Genomic DNA, 22,363 nt, shown 5'->3' with positions numbered 1-22,363 from the left:
ATGAAAGTTAATTGGTTATGTATATATGTCAAATGAGAGGAAACCACAGCCATTTTGTGATACTACTGTCTGAGGTACATTTGTGAGGAATTTTTGGTGGTGAATTTCTGGTGTTTGATTTACACAGTACTAACACTTCTGCTACTTTTAAAAAGGTGAGTTGTTAATTTGTAAGGGGAACTATGTTGTACACTTTAAGATAATTTGAAAAATGTTTTCTGTTATTTATTTGCAGTCCTTCTGTTATACTAAATACTTGATAAAGTTAGTTTTATATTATGTATTACTAAAAACGATAAATGAAAGTGATTATTTTTTTCTGCAATTTACAGCAAGCAATTTCAAAATAAAATGGCTCACAATGAAGAGACCGTGGCAATTTCTTTTGAATTGTCCACTACATTGATTGAAATTGAGAGCACCAATAATGAAATATTGTCACAAGGAGGACATGACTTGTATGATTCCATTAGATTGATTGAAATGGACAGCACCAAGAATGAAATATTGTCACAAGGAGATGACTTGAATGATTCCACTACATTGATTGAAATTGAGAGCACCAATAATGAAATATTGTCACAAGGAGGAGATGACTTGTATGATTCCATTAGATTGATTGAAATGGACAGCACCAATAATGAAATATTGTCACAAGGAGGAGATGACTTGAATGATTCCACTACATTGATTGAAATTGAGAGCACCAATAATGAAATATTGTCACGAGGAGATGACTTGAATGATTCCACTACATTGATTGAAATTGACAGCACCAATAATGAAATATTGTCACAAGGAGGAGATGACTTGAATGATTTTTTTGATCAATCTCTTGATGGCGAATTTATCGAGTGTTTGGAGACCATAGAGTTACAAGAATCATCATTGGAGACTTTTAATGAGGACATTGCTGATGAGGACATGTTACTAGTTCTTTCAAATTTAGAAAATTCTGAAGAATACATTTATATTTAGAAATCAAAAATTGTTTGAGACATTATTCATTTTTATTTTTAATTTATGAGGTTGTAGCGAAGTGATTGTAGTATAAAATGAGACTTATAGTATAGAGTGCAACATTTTTATGTTACATGGTAAGTTTACTCATATTTACTTCCCTTCTGCCACTATATTATCTCCAATGTGTATTTGACATCTCTTCTTCATCTCCGGCCTCCTTTCTCTCACTGTGTGTCTCCGATGCATCTTATCGCTGCTATTTTGTGTAATTACAGAAGAGAGTAAAATAAAATAGTTCGGAACGTGAAAAGGGGGCAAAGTAGAGTACTCCTCACCCCCTAGGCCTTTTTAGGCGGTCCCAAAAGGATCAGTTTCTGCTTTCCTGAGAGATTATGGTATGAGTTCCATATACCACAATAACTTGCATTACAACATGCAAGATATCTATCTCCTATTACCAACTTTTGGAGATATTCGCGCTAAGCGCGAATATCTCCAAAAAGTAACACCTGCCCTGAGCAGTTCTTAGCCATGTTATCCAATGGGAGGTGGATAACATGGCTAAGAGCATTAGCTCGGTAATGCATGAATATCGCTGAGTTTTTAGCGATATTCATGCATTGCGGCCGTTTATTATCGCATTTGCGATAAACCTTGATAATAGCAAGGTTTATCTTCGATAATTTCTGACGATGCTTAGTGGTAAAAAATTGGTTGGTAAGCATCGTTAGCGATAAATATCGCTTAACTTTGGTAATATGCCCCAACGTCTGTTAACGTTCGATTCGAAGGAAATGAGGAAGTGTTGAAAAACATTGTCTGCGCCATCTTGCCTTTTTTGAAATGCCACACTTTTGTCGTGCACGGCAGCCATTTTAGATGTCTTGACCAGACCCACTCTCTGCACGCTGTCGATTCGTAGCATGGCTCCTCACCCACGCAAGCATCTTCCCTAGGCACTGGTCACCACCGCTCTCTGTCTTATGCATGGGCAATAAACCTCCCCCCATCTGCGCTGCTCTTCCCGGAGAATCACACTCTGTGCCCGCCCGACACCTCCCTTTCGCCCTATTCACTACCGCACCTTCTGACACTCCTCTTTCTCTGTGTCCGATTGTCCAGGCTATCAGCTAGCCCTGCAGATGTAGTTTATGGCCCCAGCTGTAAAGAATCACCCCTCTTCAAAGGAGTTATAGTAGATCAAGGCCCACACCCGATGAGATCCGTCACACCACACGTGTTCCTACTATCTGAAAACCATCCTGTATTGTGATTGGGGAGGGGACCGAGCCTGAAGCGGAAGATTCCAGGAATGACTCTTTGTACATCAAAGTTTTTACAATTATGTGTCACATTAAAAATATATAGCACTCCAACAAAGTAGTAGGAATATAAAACTTTAATAACATATAAATATATACAAGAAAACAAAAACAGTAAAAACATTTAAACAACGAAGAGACCGTGGCAATTTCTTTTGAATTATCCAATAGATTTATTGAAATTGACAGCACCAATAATGAAATATTCTTGTCAGTAGCGGTCTGTTGTGCGAATAGTTCCAAGGCAGCAGAACGCGCTGAAATCTAGATGGCACGAAAGTGATGTCTAGTAAGTTGCCGCCCAGCAAAAAACGGCGTGGGGCGCCGCGGGGGTGAGTGAGTCCAGTAGGCACCACAGCTATTCTTACCGGCATTGCAGAATTACTGCTGGGGACAATGCCTGTGCTGTAGCAGGGTCACAGCAGAAACAAAAAGGATTCTGTTGAAGATGTTGTTGGTTTTCAATTTGAAAACAGTTCTGGTGTCAACTGCTATGCTAATGTAGTGGTTAATGTTTTGTTTTCTCTAGAAAATGTAAAAGAGGGGGAGGCAGTCCAAAGTTCCGTTAAAAGGGCAAAGGAAAGGATCGGTGGTTTGAACTATCAGTCAAAAAGGGGAGGGGGTGCAATAATTTTTCCTACCGGGTCACACTGTGCTTTCACCGGAAGTGAGGTCTGCAGGATTCTAGTAATTCAAAATGAGGCTGGCGCCAGCATGGGAGCGCCGACGTCCCGCGGATACAGTTTCGTCACTCCACGGGCGATCATGGCAGTCATTCCCCATCGGGGGTCGGAGACTCCCGCGGCTCCTCTAGAATCTTCAAGGTCGTGGAGGACTACGGTGGTGGAGTCAACCAGTGACCGGGCCATTTCTTTATGCTGGGCCCGCTCTTGCCAGGTCGACCGCCATTTTGAGAGTTCGGCAGCTACCGGCGATCGCGGGGTCACATGAGCGGACGGGCTCCACCCTGCCGGGCGAGACGTTGCAGCATGGCCACAGTGGAAGAACCCTTTTCCGGGCGCCTGGAGCGCTGAGGGTGCAGCTGGGAAGCCTCTACCTGGGGAGGCGGGAGAGGCCTGTTCGCACCGTCTCTCCCTCCCAGTGCACCCCACGGCGTCTCGCTTGAGATTTGTTATGGCCGGACCAGGCGATGAGGACGAGGGGGGGGGGGTCGGAGGCATGTGCAAGACATCCCCCCCCAGTGTTGTCGCAGCCATTATAAAAGAAAGAAGTGTCCCGTCCGTCTTCGGGCCGGGCTTCCGGTGGATGTCGGCCGGACGCCCCTGGCTCTGGCCCCATGAACGGGTTTCTTGGTTTATCGGCTGCAGCCGGATCCCGTCGGCCTCGGCCCCCCGACCGTTGGTGGGCGGACCGGAAGAGCATGTGGCGGGACTACCTGCAACTCTCAAGGGCCACCGCGGCCGGACTGGGAGAGAGAGGGGAGGGTCGAGGAGACATTCCCCCCCCTGCAACTGTTCAGCGTTGTAAAGGCAATCCCCTGGCCGGGTCCCGCTGGCCTCGGCCTCTCCTCCGGCTACACCCTACGTTAGGATCTCCTGGCCGAGGCGTGGCAGCAGGACCTGCCTTATATGGGCTGCTCCCGGCTGGGCGTAGCCGGAACCCTGCCCCACCTTGGAAGTTTCCAGAGTGGGGGCGGATGTTCTACTGACTTGCATTTTCCCTAGTCTATCGATTTTTTTGGCGTGGCAGGCGGTGGGACAGCGAGGGGTGATTTGGTTTCTCTTACTGTTTTTCTGGTCTCTCACCACTGGCATATTTTAACGTTTTCTTGTTTCTAGGACATTAATAGGTTTTATCATTACGTTATGTTATCGTTTCTTTGTTCGTTGTTTAATAAAAGTTCATGTTCATCAGTGGCCTACTGATTTTCGTTTTCCTATTTTTTTCTTTCCAGGTTGTTTCATGGTAAAGTTTCTGTTAACAGGATACAGTGATCACTTCGTTATTATTGCATATGTCCTTTTCACTAGGGGTGCTCTCTGGTCGGGCCAGATGACGTATCTCTAGTAAATGGTCCGGGTGAAAAAGGTGCATCAATCAGTGGGGAGTAGATAGGCATGACAGATTACAACGGGGGAGAAAGGTCCGCATTTCGTACCCTTTCACTACTTGCAAAGATTTTCCTACGTTTATTTGCAAACAGGGAATACCTCCAAAAAGAACTAATTCCCAAACAGTCAATGTTCGGACAATCAATCAATCAATGAGGAATGAAATAGGTACGACGTGTTAAAGGCTTGCGTTACCTACCCTTCACTATCTGCAAAGGGAGAGAGAATATTCCTATTCTTCCTCGTTTGCAGGTAGAGAAGATCCTTAAGAGAATTAACTTCGAACAATTCAATGCTCGATTGAAACAATCAACAAGGGGTACTGTGAACACAAATGAACGCCGCTTATGTACATACGCATTGCTATTTTCAACAGGTTGTTCCTAATGTTTCTATTTTAGCGAGGTCAAAAAGAGATCCCATTAGTGGCCTACTGATTTTGCTCGATTCCTTTTGTTTTTTTACACGATTTTTCGCTATCTGCAAAGACTAAACAGAGTATTGCGACTCTGTGCTTGTTTGTAAATTGAGAATGAACCAAAGAGAACAATCAATCAAATGGAGAGAGAAGCAGGCACGACGGATTACAAAGGGGGCAAAGGGCTGCGTTAACTACCCTTCACTATCTGCAAAGAGAGAGTACTCCTAATAGAAATGAGGGGTGGGGGGCAGCATTCAAAGCAGATCAGTGTGCATAAACACGAAAATGTTTTTACTTACCACGTACTTGACATTCGACAGCTTATGATATTTGCTATTAAAAAACCATTGAAATTCACTGAAAAAACCATAGGTTATAGACCATATATAGTTAGGAATTAGCATTTACAAAACCTTGAAAATTCACTGAAAAAACCATAGGTTATACACCATATATAGTTAGGAATTAGCATTTAAAAAACCTTATTTTACTCACACAAAACCATTGAAATTCCATATATAGTTAGCTGCACTAACTATATATCGCGCACCCGCAATCCACTGCTGATCATGTCACATATTACATCATTCATGACATGGTCAGTGACATCACTGATGACATCACTGATGACATCTCAAATGACATCACTGATGAGATCACTGATGACATCATCCAGTGACTGTGTGTTTCTGTAAAGTTTAAATATGTTTTACATATTGAAGAATGAGTAGATGTATAAGTGTCTGGACGAAGGATTTAGTAGGTGCATGACTGAATGTATGAGTGAGTGATTAAATGTGTCTCACTGAGTGCATGGGTTAGTGACTAAACTGTCTTAATTTGTGCATCATTATGTCTGTTGTTCTGTAAACTGCTGCATGTGTTGATCAGTAGCTATATGATTAACTATATGGGTTATTGATTGATTGTCCAAGTATTTGTATAGGAGACTGAGTGTGTGTGTGGCTGGCTGGGAGGTGTGTGACTCTGTGCAGATCAATGTGTACTTGTATCAATGATTGTATAAGAAAGTAAGTATGTGTTAGTATATGTTTGAAAATGTAAGGTGCTCTATGTTTAACTGTATAGACAAGAAAATGGAAGTGTGATTGATTCTTTACAGGACTGACTAGGTGTGTGAGTAACTCCATGGATGAGTGGCAGAGTGTAAGTGTCTGTATAGGTGTATGAGTGCATATGATAGTGTTGTAAAGATGAGTGATTGTATGTATGAATGATTGTATGGGTGAATGAGTGAATGTGTGTGTAGACGTAGGAATCAGTGAGTACGTATGTAGTAACTAGTATTGGTGTGTCAATGGTTTCAAAAATTATACTCTGTATTTAACACTGGGTGAAACAGAGGTTATATTAAAACGTGAGGAGATGCATTGTATTGTCACATGAATGATATCATCAGTGATGTGGTCATTGATGTCAAATGAGATGTCATCAGTGATCTCATCAGTGATGTCATTTGAGATGTCATCAGTGATGTCATCAGTGATGTCACTGACCATGTCATGAATGATGTAATATGTGACCTGATCAGCAGTGGATTGCGGGTGCGCGATATATAGTTAGTGCAACTAACTATATATGGAATTTCAATGGTTTTGTGTGAGTAAAATAAGGTTTTTTAAATGCTAATTCCTAACTATATATGGTCTATAACCTATGGTTTTTTCAGTGAATTTTCAAGGTTTTGTAAATGCTAATTCCTAACTATATATGGTCTATAACCTATGGTTTTTTCAGTGAATATATATATACATATATATATGCATTCACTGAAAAAAACAAAAGTTAAAGTGATGTTATAGTTAGGTGAAAATCTCAGTGACAAAATAAATTTTAACCTCAAATACCCACTGAAATTCACCAGTTATAGCGATCTCTAGAAATAATGCCTCGCGTTCCCACTTTGCACAGTGTGTGTCATCAATGATGTCATTTCAGATGTTGCAGTCATGTTATCAATGATGTTATAGAACATGTGATGAGTGATGTAATATGTTGGATAATTATCTTTGCGTGGCAAGGGCGCGAGTTATAGTTACCTCAGGGCACAAATAATAGTTACTAGAGATAACTATAACTGGTGACTCTCTGTGTTTTTTTTAGTTTAAAACATTACATTGTCACTGACATTTCCACCTAACTTTGATGTCACTTTAATCTTTATTTTTTTCTGTGAATTTCTAGGGTTCTATGTTGCTGGCGGGGCTGCTGAACTGCAGCCCACAACAACATTTAAAAAATGCTTGGTGGTGCCCCTCCCTATCCCAGCGGCACCACCAAGTTAAAAAAAAATAAAGCCCTTGCAGGGCATTATGAGGCGCTCCTTAAAAGGAGCATTGAATAAAAAATGAGATGCTTCTGACACTCATTTCATGTTCTGTTTGGTGTCCAGGTGGCCTGTTGGGAATTTTGGTTTTCTATTTATCAGAGAGGGGGGTCAAACAGGTCCATTCCCCAAGACTCCATCCCCTGGGGCCTCCTTTTCTTAAGGGGCAGGAGGCATATGGCCTTCTTTAAGGTGAGTAAGGTATTCTGCCCCCTTCCCTGAGCAAATAGTGGTCCCAGAGACCCCATCCCTTGGGGTCGCATTTTTAAATAAAGGTGAGTGGGGGTACGTGGGCCCCTCTGTGAGCAACTATGGGCCCCTGGAGCTATTATTAAATTAGGGGCGGGCATGCTGCCTCCCTCTAAAACCTTTTGAGACCATATGAGGGTGTCTCAGTGCCCACCAGGGGTGCCCATGTCACCTTATGCTGGGTGCTGTGTGGGGAACCAGAGGGCTCTGGTGACTTGCCAGCTTTCCTCATGTACCCATTTGGTGTGCTGCGGGAGCAGGCATTGCTCTTGTCTGGCGGGAGCATCTGTTCTCTGCTTGCTCCACTGGGTGGTAGCAGTCTGAATTTCCCTGCCTGCAAGGGTGTGGGCATGGAAGACATGTCTGCCCCCACCTGGCAAGAGCTTTAAAAATGCTCCTGCCAGGTGGGAGCAGACATATGTTGCCCTGCCTATTCTCTTGTGGGCAGGGAAACTACTGCGCCCTATGGGTGGGCTCCCCTGGACACAGTGTTTGAGCCAGCCCTGGGGTTGGGGTCCCTGGGGCCTTTAAAGGTTGGGGGAGGAGGGCATATGCGCCTACCCCCATAATTATACGTCAGACCGGGAATAGGAATCTGGGGCCATTACTGGCTCAGGAAGGGGGGGGCCGCACACCCCTGTCCGCTTTCATACTGCACCGGGCCCTGAAGGCTATGGTCTCTAGGGCCGCAATCAGCGTAGGGAGGGGGTCTGCATGCCCCACTTTCTTACTATTATATTTTAGCCCAAGGGTCCCCGGGACATCGATGAGGCTCGGAGAACAGAGATGTACGCCTCCGCTCTCCTTTGTCAGCGGGCAGGGAAACAGAGATGCTCTGCTTTGAGCAAGCACGAGCATTCTCTGCTCTCGCTTGCTGAAAGCAGAGTGTTTGCTGTTGCGCACACCCCTCCTATATTTATCAAATGCCCTCAGGACCTAGCCCACCAGTGGGCTATTCAAAAGCAAGCACAGTAGCACATGCTCGCTTTTTTATTTTGCTGTGCATTTTCAGCGCCCACCCACGAGTTGCAGCAAAATTTTAAAACAAAATGCTTTTTACCCTTTACCATGTCTGGGGTGGTCAGGGTATTCCTACCCTGCAACCTTTTCTTTATTTTTTACTCTTTTCTGGGACTCAGCTTCAAGCCAAGTCCTAAGATGCGGCCAACACTTCCTGGTTGAAGTGTTGGCAGCCAATCAAATTTGAGTAGGATCCGTGAGTACACTACAAGGCCTATATTTTTTATGTTAGATATCTCAGAAACTACTGAATGGATTTACACCAAATCACAAAAAGCACGCTTTCAGGACGAACATGTAGCTTTCTGCCAAATTTGGTGCAATTCATTCAGTAGTTTGGGCTGTAGTAGTGTTCAAAAAATGAAAAATCCCCATGGACATAACATGGGGAAAACCTGTTTTGGGACTCCCCTTTTTTCTCGGCCCCTGCTTAATGAATCACCTTGAAACTTTTAACACAGCAGATGAACCCAAAAGGGGAAGTTTTGTGAAAAATGTGTGGAGATTCGTAAAGCGGCGCCAGAATTATTGGCAAAACAAAATATGCTTTTCCTATGGAAACCATCGTCCTAACAACCGCTAGTAGGTTATATGTGTATATGTATATATATATTTATATATATCTCTATATGGGTGTAAGTGTAATATTAAAATTTAACAGTGGATTTGGGGCCTTTCCCACCACAAAAAGGCAATAATTAAAAATATAGAAATGAATTTCATTGTTCTTCTTGACAAAGATGAGTATAGGAATGAATGCCTCCACCTTCAGGATCCTGAAAAGAGATTCCAGAAATTAGATGAGGTAGGAATCGACAACCCCGTTACTGAAGCAGTTCTAGCTGACTCGCTCTCTAAAGAAGGGAGGGAGGTCTTCATAATGGAAAAACCAAAGACCCCATATTTTTTCATTTTACCTAAAATACATAAGAACTTGCTTTCTTCTCAGGAGAAGGTTTGTTGTACCAGGGACTGGGACAGTTTTGAACCCTATATCTCAATTTTGTGAGAGTTTCCTAACACCTAAGGTTAAGAAAAGGCTGCTCTACCCCAAATAATACCAAAGATGTGTCTTTTGCTAGCAAGAGCTTGCAGCGAGCACTGTTAAGAATTATCTGTTGACCTTTTTGGCCTTTTTGTGTTTGTTTTAAACAAGCAACACCTTGTGTTTGCTTTAAAAAGGGTTCTCCTTTTTGTGTTTAATTTAAACAAGGTAATCGTTACTTATATCACCTGTTGTGATGCGTTTTCTCAGAGGTTTGCCTACAGGTTTCCCCTTATACCTTTAGTAAAGCCAAAGTGGGAGCTCATTGGGCCTTACTTTTCTTAAGTGCCCCCCCTTATGAGCCTTTGTACAACTGTGCTCCATGTCTCCTTCATGGACTTCATTTAGGGGTCACAAATGCTACCCTTGGCTTGCCCCTTGCGCCCCTGGCACTGCCTTTTTGAACCATGGCCTTGGTGGTGGCCAAGGCAATGCCAATGGCAGAGATAAACCCAGCCTGAGCTCAGTTTACTTTCTGCAGCTCCCACTGGAACTTGGGACATTAAACTTTTAAACCAGTTAAACAAAAACATTTAGGGCCAGATGTAGGTAGCCAAATACCGGTCGGTAATGGCCGATTTCGGCCGTTACCGACCGGTATTTGGCTTTTGACATGTAGGTGGCTCGGAATTTACAGAATCGGTATATTTACCGATTCAGTAAATTTACCACTTCGGTATTTTTCCGAAACGGTAAATATACCGATTCTGTTAATCCATATGTAGGTGGCACAGTTTGCAGTGCCACAGGCCCTTAGGATTTCTTCTTTTACCACCCAATCCTATTGGGTGGTAAAATACCGAATTCCAGTGTACATGCACATCTGTGCATGTACACCTATGCCATGTGACACACAGACATGCCCTTAGGGCATGTCTGTGTGCCACATGGCACACAAGCCTGCAAAGGGGGGGCTACAGGGTGTCAAAGTGACACCCCATTCCCCCTGCCAGGATTCGGTATTTACCGATTCTGTAAATATCGAATCTGTATTTCCCATTGATTCCTATGGGCTTCAAGGCCCATAGGAATCAATGGGAAATACCGATTCGGTATTTACAGAATCGGTAAATACCGAATCTTACAGATTCGGTATTGAAAAATAAAAATTACCTACATCTGCCTACGTCCAATTTACCTACTCTTAAATACCGAATCGGTATGATTCGGTATTTAAGAGTAGGTAAATTGGCATTACCTACATCTGGCCCTTAGCATTGTAATACAAACGTTACTGAATATGTTAAAAAACATGAAATATGATTTAAACAACACTGTCACCGCCAGTACGCCAGAACTCTGCCAGCCTGTGGGATCAGGTCAGATCCAAGAGAGGACCACAGTACCCAGCAGCCTCCTCCGAAGCCCACACCCTTTTTGTGCTTTTAAGCACAACATGGTCCCTCAGTTGTGTAACCACCACAGCCATGATGCCAGAACTCTGCCAGTCTGTGGAATCTGGTCAGGTCCAGGAGAGGAATCACAGTACCCAGCAGTCTTCTCAGGAGACCACGGCCCTCATGCACTTTTAAGCGCAGTGTGGTCCGGCGGCATGAGTCGCACGCGGGATACTCCTGGGCCTCGCCCGAATGAAGCCCTGGCCAAGGGTGGGCCTGTCCATGCTCGGAAGAGCTAAGAAAAGGCTGGGCTGGGCCACGCCTCTAACGTTGAGCTCCTGGGATACAAGGCCATACCATCATGGGAAAAATAAAGACTAAACGACTGCAAGCAGGAGGAGAAACCTTCGCAATGCTTGATTTCTTTCTGGTAAGGGCTGCGACTGTACTGTCTAAAGATATTGAACTGACACAACAGAGACTGTTCCTTGGAAAACCCAAAAGTGGGATCTTCACCAAGACAGTCCCCCGAGAACCTCAAATACTGACTCCCTGGATCATATTTTACCAGACCCTCCACCAATCATCCTGGGGGTTTAAATAATAGTGCTGCCTCACCAAAAGAACCACAAGTTAAAAGGAAGAGAAGAGGGACTAGGCAACAGCATTCATTAAAATCCAGAAATGTTGTGACTAATGTAATCGGCATGGTCTATACACAGGGCTCCCCAAATGAAAAGGCCCAAGAAATACATATAAATTTAGACCAGCTTATATCAAACGCAATTTAGTTTTCAATAACACGCCTAGAAGCTTTAGAGCAGCGACTACCAACATTAATTAAGAAGGGAGAGTCTGTATGTAATTCTGGCCCGCTATTACTGGCATTGAGGCCCTAGGGGCTCCAAACACCACCTTAAAGTCGATTGGCCCAAATCTGGAGGAAAGGGTCGAAAGCCACGTCCATGGGTATATACATAATCCACAGAATTATCCACAACAATTAAGCATACAGTGAAGGGCCCAGGATAGGGATTTGTTAATAACAGGAGAAAGGCATATAGTGAAGGTAGGACATGATCATGAAATAACTCTTTAATGCCTACTCCCTCTAACTCCCAGATTAGCCGGGTGCCTGGAGTAATAGACGGAACTCAGACACCCCATGGGGGGAGAGAAACAGGGGCCCACCCAAGGGATAGGCTGATGAGGAGTAATAACTTAAGGGGGAAGGGGAGACAACTAGCTTGCAGACCCTTGCTCTTCCACCGGAAGCTAGCCCATTGGTGCTCATTTTGGTAAATGTGCTGGAACTGAGGATGTCCCAATATGAAACTACTGAGCATCTCTTGGAGAAAGCATTACATTGGTTGACCAAATTTGGTAGAGTGGGCACATTCATATATAGGCACATCATTATGGCCAGGAGGACCCCCTGGGTTGAACCATCATTGAAATCTATACCACAGGACTGAATCATGATTATTTTAACGCACAAGAATTGGTGAGGAAGCTGTTAGAATGTTTACCTATTGCACCTTCATTGGGAACACAGATACATGCCCTACACTTAGGTTTCTTTTATAAACTGCACTAGGTTTGTAGGACTAACATTGGTGTAAGGGACAACCTCTGATCCATACGTTTCATCTTCCGGTTCACCATCAAGTCGACCAGGTGCTCTGATATCTGAAGCGCCACGATACCAGTAGGGTGGCAGTAGCGCTATACAAGCACAGATACCATACAATACAATACAACTCGCTATCTGTCCAGAGGGAGACATTACCACCGAGAGGCCCTAATGGGATAAGTGTTAGGAATAGGTTTGCCCCGTTAGAATGCCTAGAAGAATGCGATTGACTCCAGGAGGCAGTCGATGTTAAAGGTAACAAGAGTAATCACAGTGGGCATTAAAATAGAAATGGAGGATCAAAGGAAATTAAGATCATTTCATGGAATATAGCAGGCTTTAGCCACAAGAGGCAGAATGAAATAAATAAACATCATATTTTCTGTCTCCAAGAGACTTGGGAGATAGGATCAACATCAATGGATGGTTTTACAACTTTTCAGTCCCCAGCAGTTACAGCTAGAACAGGCAGGCCAAAAGGTGGAATAGTAACCATTGTGGCAAATATTCTATGTATTCAAATATTAAACTTCTTCCACGAATTAGTGTATTTCCGTTATCTAATAATTGAAGGACAGGAAGATTGGGATTTGTTACCAATTCATTTCTATAACAATAAATTTGAGGGAATGATGGGCTTCGTGGTAAGAGAACTGGAAAAAGCAATCGAGGAAGCTATTGCAGATCATCTTAAGATATTAAGGAGCCTCTTACTGGGTAATTTTAATAATAGTGTTTGTAATTTAATGGATAATGCAGTCTGCGGGAAAACAGATTGTTGTGGTGATTATGCATTTTAATCACACCACTTACTGGGAGACAATGAATAAGATTCTAACTATATGGGATAGGGTGATTGAGAATAGCGTCAATGAATCCACTGGGGTATGGACAAGACCCATGGTTGCCTGAACTTAGACTTAACAATTGATTTTATAATCGCCTCTGAGGCCTTAACTATTAGGATCAATAAGAAAAGGGTGACATTCACGGTCTTTAGTGATCATGCTTGCCTTGCTTATAATATGTGGTGGAAGTTTAAGTCCCATATACAGACAGTCTTAGTCCTGAAACCGGTTTGGGCTAGAAATAATGGGTATATCTTAAAATGGAACAAGGTGGAGGGGCAAGATTTCCTCCATATCCTGATTTTCACTAAGTATTCCGAAATTATGATTTGTCTTGATATCAGTGTCCCTCCAGATCAAGTTATATTAGCTTTTGAAGAACTTATGAGTGGGATTAAACACCAACTAACACGTCATTTTAAGAACAACGATGCGAGCCAGGATCCGTGGTTTGATCATAATTAAGGGTTCGTGTTTTCTGTTTTTAGTGATTTTTACAGATAAATACAGAGAGAAAACCAATTATTTTCCTGTATATATTTATTTTTAAATGTGGATAAAAAAGGAAATTGGGTTGTTTTGAGTGATTTTCAATGCTGTCAATCAAGACTGCCAGGCCAATAGCTGTTCGGATTGACAGGCAAAGGGACTAAAAAATATATAGGGATTTTATTAAAGACCCTTAAACAGCAGTAGATTTGCACATCCTTGATACTAAAATGTACATATTTTCTTACAAGTGCATATTTTACCACATGAGTCTTTATATCATTGAAACCTGTCAGGAATTCAGGCACAGGTGCACATTAACTGGTTAGATAAATGCAGAGAGATACACATTCCAGCTTGATTTTTTTCACAAAACCTAACATAAATAAGGGTATATACAGGTAAAATCTGCAAAAAATAAATATGGATAAATACAGACGGAAATAGCAAAAATAAAAACACCATATAACCGGGAGCCCTAATCATAATTGTACCAAGGCGGCCACCAAACTACACATTGCCTTACGTTCAACACCAAGGGATCAGGGCTGTGTAAGAGCACTACGAGCAAGTTATAGAGAAGCAAGAGGGGCAAGATTAAGGTAACTAAAGCTTAAAGCATGGGAAGGTTTGAGAAGGGCACTGTTTGAAAAGGATACCCGGGAATTTTGGAGGGTGTTGAAGGCGCCTCGGCTAAAGGATTAAGAGGTTCCATCTTTAGAGACACATATAGAGGAAGATGGATGGGAAGCATATTTTCAAAATATATTTAAAAATTCCATTTTCACAATGACTTTAGAAAAAATTCCCCAATACCTCACCTACTTGTTGGCACTGTCATAACGCGTCCGTAGATTTTCTACACATATGGTGGCACTGTCCACCCCCTATTGGAAAGAAATCCTCAGTCATATTAAAGATGTAATTGGATACACCATACTATCAACTCCAATGGTGACTATACTGGGAATTAGGCCTTCAACCCTCCTTGCTATGACTCATGCATGACTCGTATAATATTCCATATGGTCGGAGCAGCTAAGCAGATAATAGCAGTGTACTGGAAGAAAACAGATACGCCACCTATCGCTTTATGGTTTACTCACCTCTGGCACACCATAGCAATGGAACTCCTCACGACTTGGTTAGCCTATAACACAACTAGGTTTACAAACACATAGCAACCTCTTTTAGGCCATTTCACTAAATTAGAGTACACCTGTTTTACTCCACCAAAACTTAGAGCCCTACAACTCTTTGAAGACGCCCTCTTGCCTCAGCATACTGACATGTTACAGGAGACATACCAGTCGACTCACACAGCGAGTCCACTATCTAGTCCCTAACTCGCCCTGCATGGATAGCTCCTCTCACCCTCCTTTTCCAACCTTAAGACCCCCTACACCCTGTTGTTTAATTGTTGATCCTTTGTTGTGAAGCTCAGAACCACAGTTATATGTTGCATGCTAGGTAAACCATGACTACTGTATGCTGGATGTAAGTAATGAATATCGAACTATGAACCAGAAATTGTTTTGCTGTAAATGCACGAAACTATTGCTGTATGAGACTGAGTAGCCTTTATTTGAATATGTTTTATTCTGATATTCCTTTTAATAAAAAGATTTGATACAAAAAAGAAATAAATTATTAAAAAGATGTATATATTTTTTTTTAAACACGAGGCCAAAGGTCGAGTAGTTTTTAAATCTCACATAACCCCTCATAAAGAAATATAGGACAATATTACACATTACTCATTATATATTTTTTGATATCAAATGCCTTATTAATTGCTTTTAACATGCTTTAGAAAGATTTCAAGCATTTGAGCATTACCTGTTCAGTTTTTAGTTATTGCCTGAGACTACAGAAAATTGTCAGTGTTTTGAGCAATGTCTGTTTTTGTTTGTGATAATGTGTTAATAATAAACATGTGTTTTATTAAAGATATTCCATTCGAAGGATAAATATTAATGCTATATTAAAGGATCACACACGCCACCATTTAACGTTTGAGGTGGTAGGAATTGATTGAATGTTTTCAACGCTGCAAATAAACAAGGCCCCCCGAGCATCTGGAAACATTCGGTAATTGTTCCAATCCATAAAAAGGGAGCTAGGGCAGCACTGAAAAACTATAGACCTACCTTATTAATTGATAGTACTGCACATTTAATGGACAGAGTGCAATGGGCATTTGAAAAAGGAATCCTTTAATTTCTGTATACAGGAGAGGAAGCTGAAAGTGGTTGATACATTTTCCTATCTGGGGGAATTATTCGACAAGAAGTTATTATGGGAAAAGATGGTCCTAAGTAGAAAGGCCATCTTGAAAGCTGGGTTTAGGGCACTTGCGAAGCTTTCTACAAAACTGGGGTCTTAACCTTAACCAGAATTGTTAAAAATATATCAAGTGAAAATACTGATTAGTGTTACATATGGGGCAGCAATTTGGGGTACTGTGGATCCTGCTCCCCTGCAACATTTGGAGTATGACTTCTGTAAGAAGGTGTTGTCGCTCCCCCGTTCAAGCGTTAATTATCTCCCCCATATGGTACTGGATCTACTATACATTGAGGATGTAATTAGATTGGCCCCATTAATATTATGGCTCTCTATATGGAAAAGACAGTGTATACCATTAAACCAGGTGATCCTGAGGGATTGCTTAAAGCTGGATTATGCCCATAGGATCCCCTTAAAATATGTAGTGGGCACCTTGTCTGCGCTTGGATTGTGATATTTATTTGTGTCGCTGATGATGTGTGCCACGTTTACAAATGCGAAATTAAAAAAGATTATCCTACAAAAAGCTGGGAATGATAGCTGGGAAAAGACTAAAGTAAAAACTACAATAAATGCACACATTTTGCTTCCCCCTTCTAAAGATATATTACAATCATACCTATTATTTGTACATAATCTTCAGTAGTGTTTAATCTTAATCAGATTTAGGCTAAACCATATATTTTAATGTTTGTCTTCCCGGCAAATACTTACTCTGTAAATGAGTTACCACTGTGCCTGTGTAATGGGGGAGTGTCCCAAACTATGCTAAATTTTTTTATTCTTATGCACTTTTTAAGGGCCCCAAAGGAAAGCCTTTTTAGTCCCAATGTTACGGAAACATAATTGTGTCCAATGTATGACTGAACTGAAATTCATCCAACAGTTGCCAGATCCCTATGTGTGTTCCTCTCTTGCCTCCTTCCTATGGGCGGTGGATAGGCGCAGATGTTTAGCAGAAATTTAGCCTTACAGATGTTTTAACGAACAGTGATGAGTTGGAAGATAAACATTTTTAAATTTATGAGACAATTTTATATGATGTATGGTTTTAGATGTTTTTATTGAATAAAGTAGAGTATTGAATTAATTTAAACAACATGTTGGCCAGTTTTGTTATTGTAAAAGCATGTAAAATGGTGTTTGAATTAAAAAAAATGAATGATTTGCATGATTGAATAATGCCTTACAAGTGATCTTAATACAAATATACTAAGTGTGATAAGGATTAAGTTAATGGCATAGCTCACATTCAAAATATTGTCTATATGAATTAATATAGGTGGAGCAAACCTCTACTTTTTTATATATATCTTCATGTTATTTACTAGTGTATTTTATTATTGGGGCATACAGCAGCAGACACAATAAATCATGACTGAGATTTTAATAAAGTGTTTACTTTTTGAATAAATGCATACATATGTTTTAATGTTTTAAAGAAGTAAAAAAGAAATTTGTAATGTTATGTTCCTATCATATGAGCACTCTATTTAAAATAAGTAGTTTATAAATTGGACATTGATCTGTATCAGTGGCTGTTGTTTTATTGTATATTGTGTACATTAGGGGCTATTACCTTCAACAGTGTCAATTTTTGTGATGTCATTAGCTCATGTGACAGCACTTCCTGTAAAACGAAGAGACGCTTTACGATGTCCAGCGGGAACTTTCCGCTTGGCACAGTCTTGGAATCGGGACCGACCAACTTGTGGTCGGCGGTTCCGCCTGACTGATTACGATGTGACCGAACACCGTTTGCTCGGAGTCCCATTGACTTCTATGGGAGCCCGAATTCCGCCCGACAACACAGGCTTCAATGGGGAAATGGGGTGTGTGCAGAAAACCTTGCATCCTGTCACAGGCCCCCCCATTGTGCCTGCCACACAGTGCATGGTTTTACAGGGGGTCCCTTAGGTATCCCCTTGGGCCCATACCGGAGGCCACAGGATAAAAGGGGGCCTTTCGGAAACCCCAAAAGTCAGTTTCCGAAAGCCTTTTCGTGTCAGTCAGGCCGACTTGGAAAGGCTGTTGGAAATCAGCATCATAATCGCTCAGTTGGAAACACTGGCTGTAGAACTGTGCGATGCCGTTCCGACCGAGACGTAGTTTCTGAGTGCTGGTCGGAACCGATTGGGAAAGACCGTGAAGGGTACAATCTGACTGCAAACATCGTAATCAGTCGGCGGATTGGAAACCGACCGAGTCGGTCAGAGGTGTTCCGATACGGACAAGGAGATTCTGACTGTAAGGAAGAGCATTTCTGCCCAACATTGTAATCGGCCCCATAATGTCAAAAATCATATGATGTCACTTCCTATTATGGGTTTGGGACAAAGGGCGAGCATGTGATGTCACTTCTGCTACTCCTGGCATTTTGGTGAATCAACATGCATGTTCTTCTGACCCTGGCTAACTTGTTTATCACACTTTGGAACATATCTCTTGATTCTATAACTTGCTACTCGCTCAAATTCACCAAGCCTACTTTACCACCGATGCGCTAATAGTTTTTACATTTGCATAGATTTATTGACCTATTTTAAGTCCTTGTTTTTGATTACTAAGTGAAAAGGTGTGAAAGGAAGCAATGTCTATTTTAAAAAAAAAATTCTATGTGACTATTTAAACAGAGTTGCAAAATAAAAAAAAACACTGTGCAGCATTTTAATACTTGCTATACCTTAAAATTCCATATGGCTATCCCTACTTCTCACTCCAAGTGCTTTGCATTAAAGAAAAAGCGTATATGACCTTGTAGAAGGCTAAATAGTACAACTACTACATAGCTACGGTACTTAAGCTCCAATATAGGTAAGGCGCCATGCAGCAGGGCTGCCTCTGCAGTTTAATTCCGCTTTCCTGAAAATGTCCATGTTAAGAAAGGGCTCCTTTGACATTCTCACTGCGCAGCTTTTTGCATTTTATTTGAGAAACCGCAATATTTTATAAACGTATCCGGACATGGTACTTAAATTTACATAGTTCAAGGCAGAGTGTTCATGACCATTTTCATACTTACCCTGCATTTTGCAGCATTTATATCTAACGTTTAAATCAAGAAAATAGCGTTAATCGCTTAAAATCCGAACATGAAAATAAAGTAACTCTTTTTTTTTTTCTAGCGTTTTACGATGGGATAATGAGACAGATGTCGCTCAACTGGAAGGACATTTTGACATTGTTATGTGTGCTGACTGGTAAGTACATCAAAATCACACAACTCCTGTTAGGAAAAAATAGCTTTGCTAGAGTAATTGTGCGCCGCTTGCTGATGGCTAAGCAAAGTCAACAAATGAAGCACAAAGCCACCTTAACCCCAACAAATTAATATTCATCTCCGTGTGACAGTTATAAGGTAGTCTTCCATCAGACAGTAACTTCTACCACATTATTTCCCAAAGATTGATTTTGAGAAGCATTTCCATTTTCTGAAATTGCCTCTGTTTCATGCTTGACGTATCAGTAAATGGACGACTTAGGCAAATTGCAAATAATTATGGCTCAGTGAGGAGCAGTCTGGAGAGAAAGGAGTTTATCAACACAAACAGCTCAATTAGCTTACTTCTTCGAAGATCTTACTGTTGGTATAAGAGACATTTGTACATGTAAAATAGATAAACTGTGCATGCCTGTACCTATGACTATATATGTCCGCTCATATGTTTGTATTCCCTTCAGCACATAGAAGGACATCTTTCACACTAAACTGAGCATAAAGTGATGTTGTTGTCCAAACACCAAATATACATGTACATTTAAGAGAGTGTTCATGTTATGTGTTTACGCGGTGCCTGAAATGGGTGTCCACTGTATACAAGGAGAGGCTGCACGCAGCTTATCCAATGTGCAGAGTGCTGAAGAAGTGTCGACCATTTTGTTTTCAGAAACCAGTGCAAATACAGATAGAGATATGTTTTAATGAGCACGTAGAACACTGCAGTCCGTGTTGTATATAAGAATAATTATATGTGTCAAATTAAAAAATGTGTTTCCTATTTTCTTCTTAATTTCTATTTTTAATGTGGGACCCCTTGGTGTTATCAAGATCACATTATGATAGAAGAATTTTCCAGGAGCTACATACAGGTCCACGCTGGTGCCATTGCCATGTCTTTCTCTGTGGTTGCCATTGTGCAGTTTGCCCCCCCATTAGCAGACACTCTTTGACTAACATCAGCATTACTCAGTGTCCTAAGGAGTTGACCACTGCTTCATTTGTAAGGGAATGGGTGCTGGTGCCCAAATCTCTTCTCTGAAATCCGTAACCGGTGTAATTAAATGTTGGCGCACTTAATGCCAAGGCTGAATAGTCGTGAATTCACCTCTGGCCTCTTTACTCCAGTACCAGACACTCCTTGTCCCTTTATCTCACTCCTGCAGGCTCCTGCTTTCTCCCTTTATGACAGTTTTTCCCTCTCTCTCTTCCAACATCTTTGCACTTTGTCTCCTTTATTGTTTCTTTCCTTTTGTTGCAGAAAAATAAGTGCTGGTCTCTAAAAATAAGTGCCAGTGCCCCCCCACTGGTTCAAATTAAGCACTGGTGTCAGTGGCGTTGTGAACCCCCGCTTTGGCAGTTACATTGGGGGTTGCCACTGAGCGCCAATGCCTGATAAAACATTCCTCTAAAATGTACTAGTTTCATTTTTTTATTCTTCAGAAAAAATTGGAATAACGTGTTAATACCAGGTCAGGACTGAGACGAAAGGGTCAAGAGCTCCTAAGTGAGACAAGCTCATTTACAAAGACTGAGAAAGAAATTATGGAAAATGGAGACAGCTGGAAATTGAGTGAGCGGAGACAGAAAGGTGAAAGAGAAAAAATATGATGGAAAAAAGAATGGAAATTGGAAGTCGAAACTCGAAAGGATAAAGGCTGGAAGTCGAAACCGGAAAGGTTAAAGGGGAAAGGGTAACGAGAAAGAAAAATGGTGGGAGTAAGAAAATGTAAAAGGAACAAATAAAACGGAGAGAGAAGGAAGGCAGGAAAGGCAAAAAGAACAAGGACAGGAAATGAACTGGAGGAATGGATACATGTATGGAAGGATGGTTAGAAGGAAGAACTAAACAATGGGCGTATGGATGGGTGGATGATGAGCACAATTACTCTAAAATAGATGTAATGGTAAAAGAATGGATGCATGAAATGGTCATCTAACTGATTACATGTTTATAGGATGGATGGAAGCATACACGAAGAGCGGATGGGAAGGTGGGAGGATGAATGTACAGATGGATGTATAGGTAAATTGAACAATTCTAGGAAGGGTTGGACTTACTTGCTTTGCTCTTTCTGTGTCGTTATAGGTTTAGTTCTACGTTGGGGAGATGTTGATCTTCTGGTTATTCCTTTGACTGGAGTTCCCAGTCTGTCATAACCTGTTCGCAAATTATTTCCGCAATTAAGGAAATATGAAATATGAACTAAAGGCAAATACTTTACTACAAATACTGGTCTTTACAAAGGGTTTCTTTTGGTGCCCAACATTGTGGAAATGAATTGTGCACGTGTAGAAAGAAGAAAAATTGGATGCCTCTTTCATTTGGCATCCAGGAGCCGGCCTTGGAATTTTATTAGAGTTTTCATGAGTCAAGAGAGTAGAACTTTCCTATTAAAGTGGCCATTCAAGCTAACACACTGCAAACACGGGCTCTTTTTCCGAAACCAGGACAGTGTTGTTCTGATTTGATAGTTATCCATTGGCCTGCTATTGAGATCTGCCCCCTCAGAAAACGTCACTCAAGAAACATAGGGGCATATTATCAAGCACGGTGTTAACATTATCGCCGCTTTAGCTGCAGAAAACTGCCACTAAAGTGGCTATAATGGGCTTGATATTACGCTGTAGAGAATTCCCATAGAGGCCCATGTTCACACCAGAACATGGGTTTCTATGGGAATTCACTAGGGCGTATTATCAAGCCCATTATCGCCGCTTTAGCAGCAGTTTTCTGCAGCTAAAGCGGCGATAATGTTGACGCCAATTCTTGATAATATGCCCCATAGTCCTTAATTGATTACTTCTCACAACCGTACAGAAGTGCTTTTTCCACCCTTCGTTTGTAAACATAGTGAAAGTGCCAAATATGTAAGAAAAGTGTAGAGATGCAGAGGCAAGCTCTCACAGTATATAAAGTCCTAAAGTTGGTGCTTTATGGGCCGCATTGTTGTAGATATACACGTAACCAAGGTGTAATACCAGAACATTGAGTTTCTGATAAACCTACAGGAATATCTGTTGGAAAACAGACGACCTATGCACCTGGTCAAAGATGCGGCGTAGCGGGCATAACTGCCGTCTTTGGAACTGGGGATCCAGGTTCTAGTC

The 22,363-nt window shown here is 41.6% G+C and overlaps 1 protein-coding gene across 1 annotated transcript in view; it reads left to right on the top strand.

The window, feature by feature from the left end:
• The window catches only part of CAMKMT (calmodulin-lysine N-methyltransferase), a 1,527,883-nt gene that overhangs the window by 1,295,859 nt on the left and 209,661 nt on the right, over nucleotides 1-22,363 (top strand). The window contains exon 8 of the mRNA XM_078649679.1: nucleotides 19,161-19,235. Within this exon, the coding sequence (XP_078505805.1) occupies nucleotides 19,161-19,235 (75 nt within the window). The remainder of the gene's footprint in view (nucleotides 1-19,160; nucleotides 19,236-22,363) is intronic.

This window comes from Lissotriton helveticus, chromosome 6 (genome assembly GCF_964261635.1).
Source record: "Lissotriton helveticus chromosome 6, aLisHel1.1, whole genome shotgun sequence".
Lineage (NCBI taxonomy): Eukaryota > Metazoa > Chordata > Amphibia > Caudata > Salamandridae > Lissotriton > Lissotriton helveticus.
Note: the sequence above shows the minus strand (reverse complement) of the source record. Positions and strands in the feature narration are given on the sequence as shown.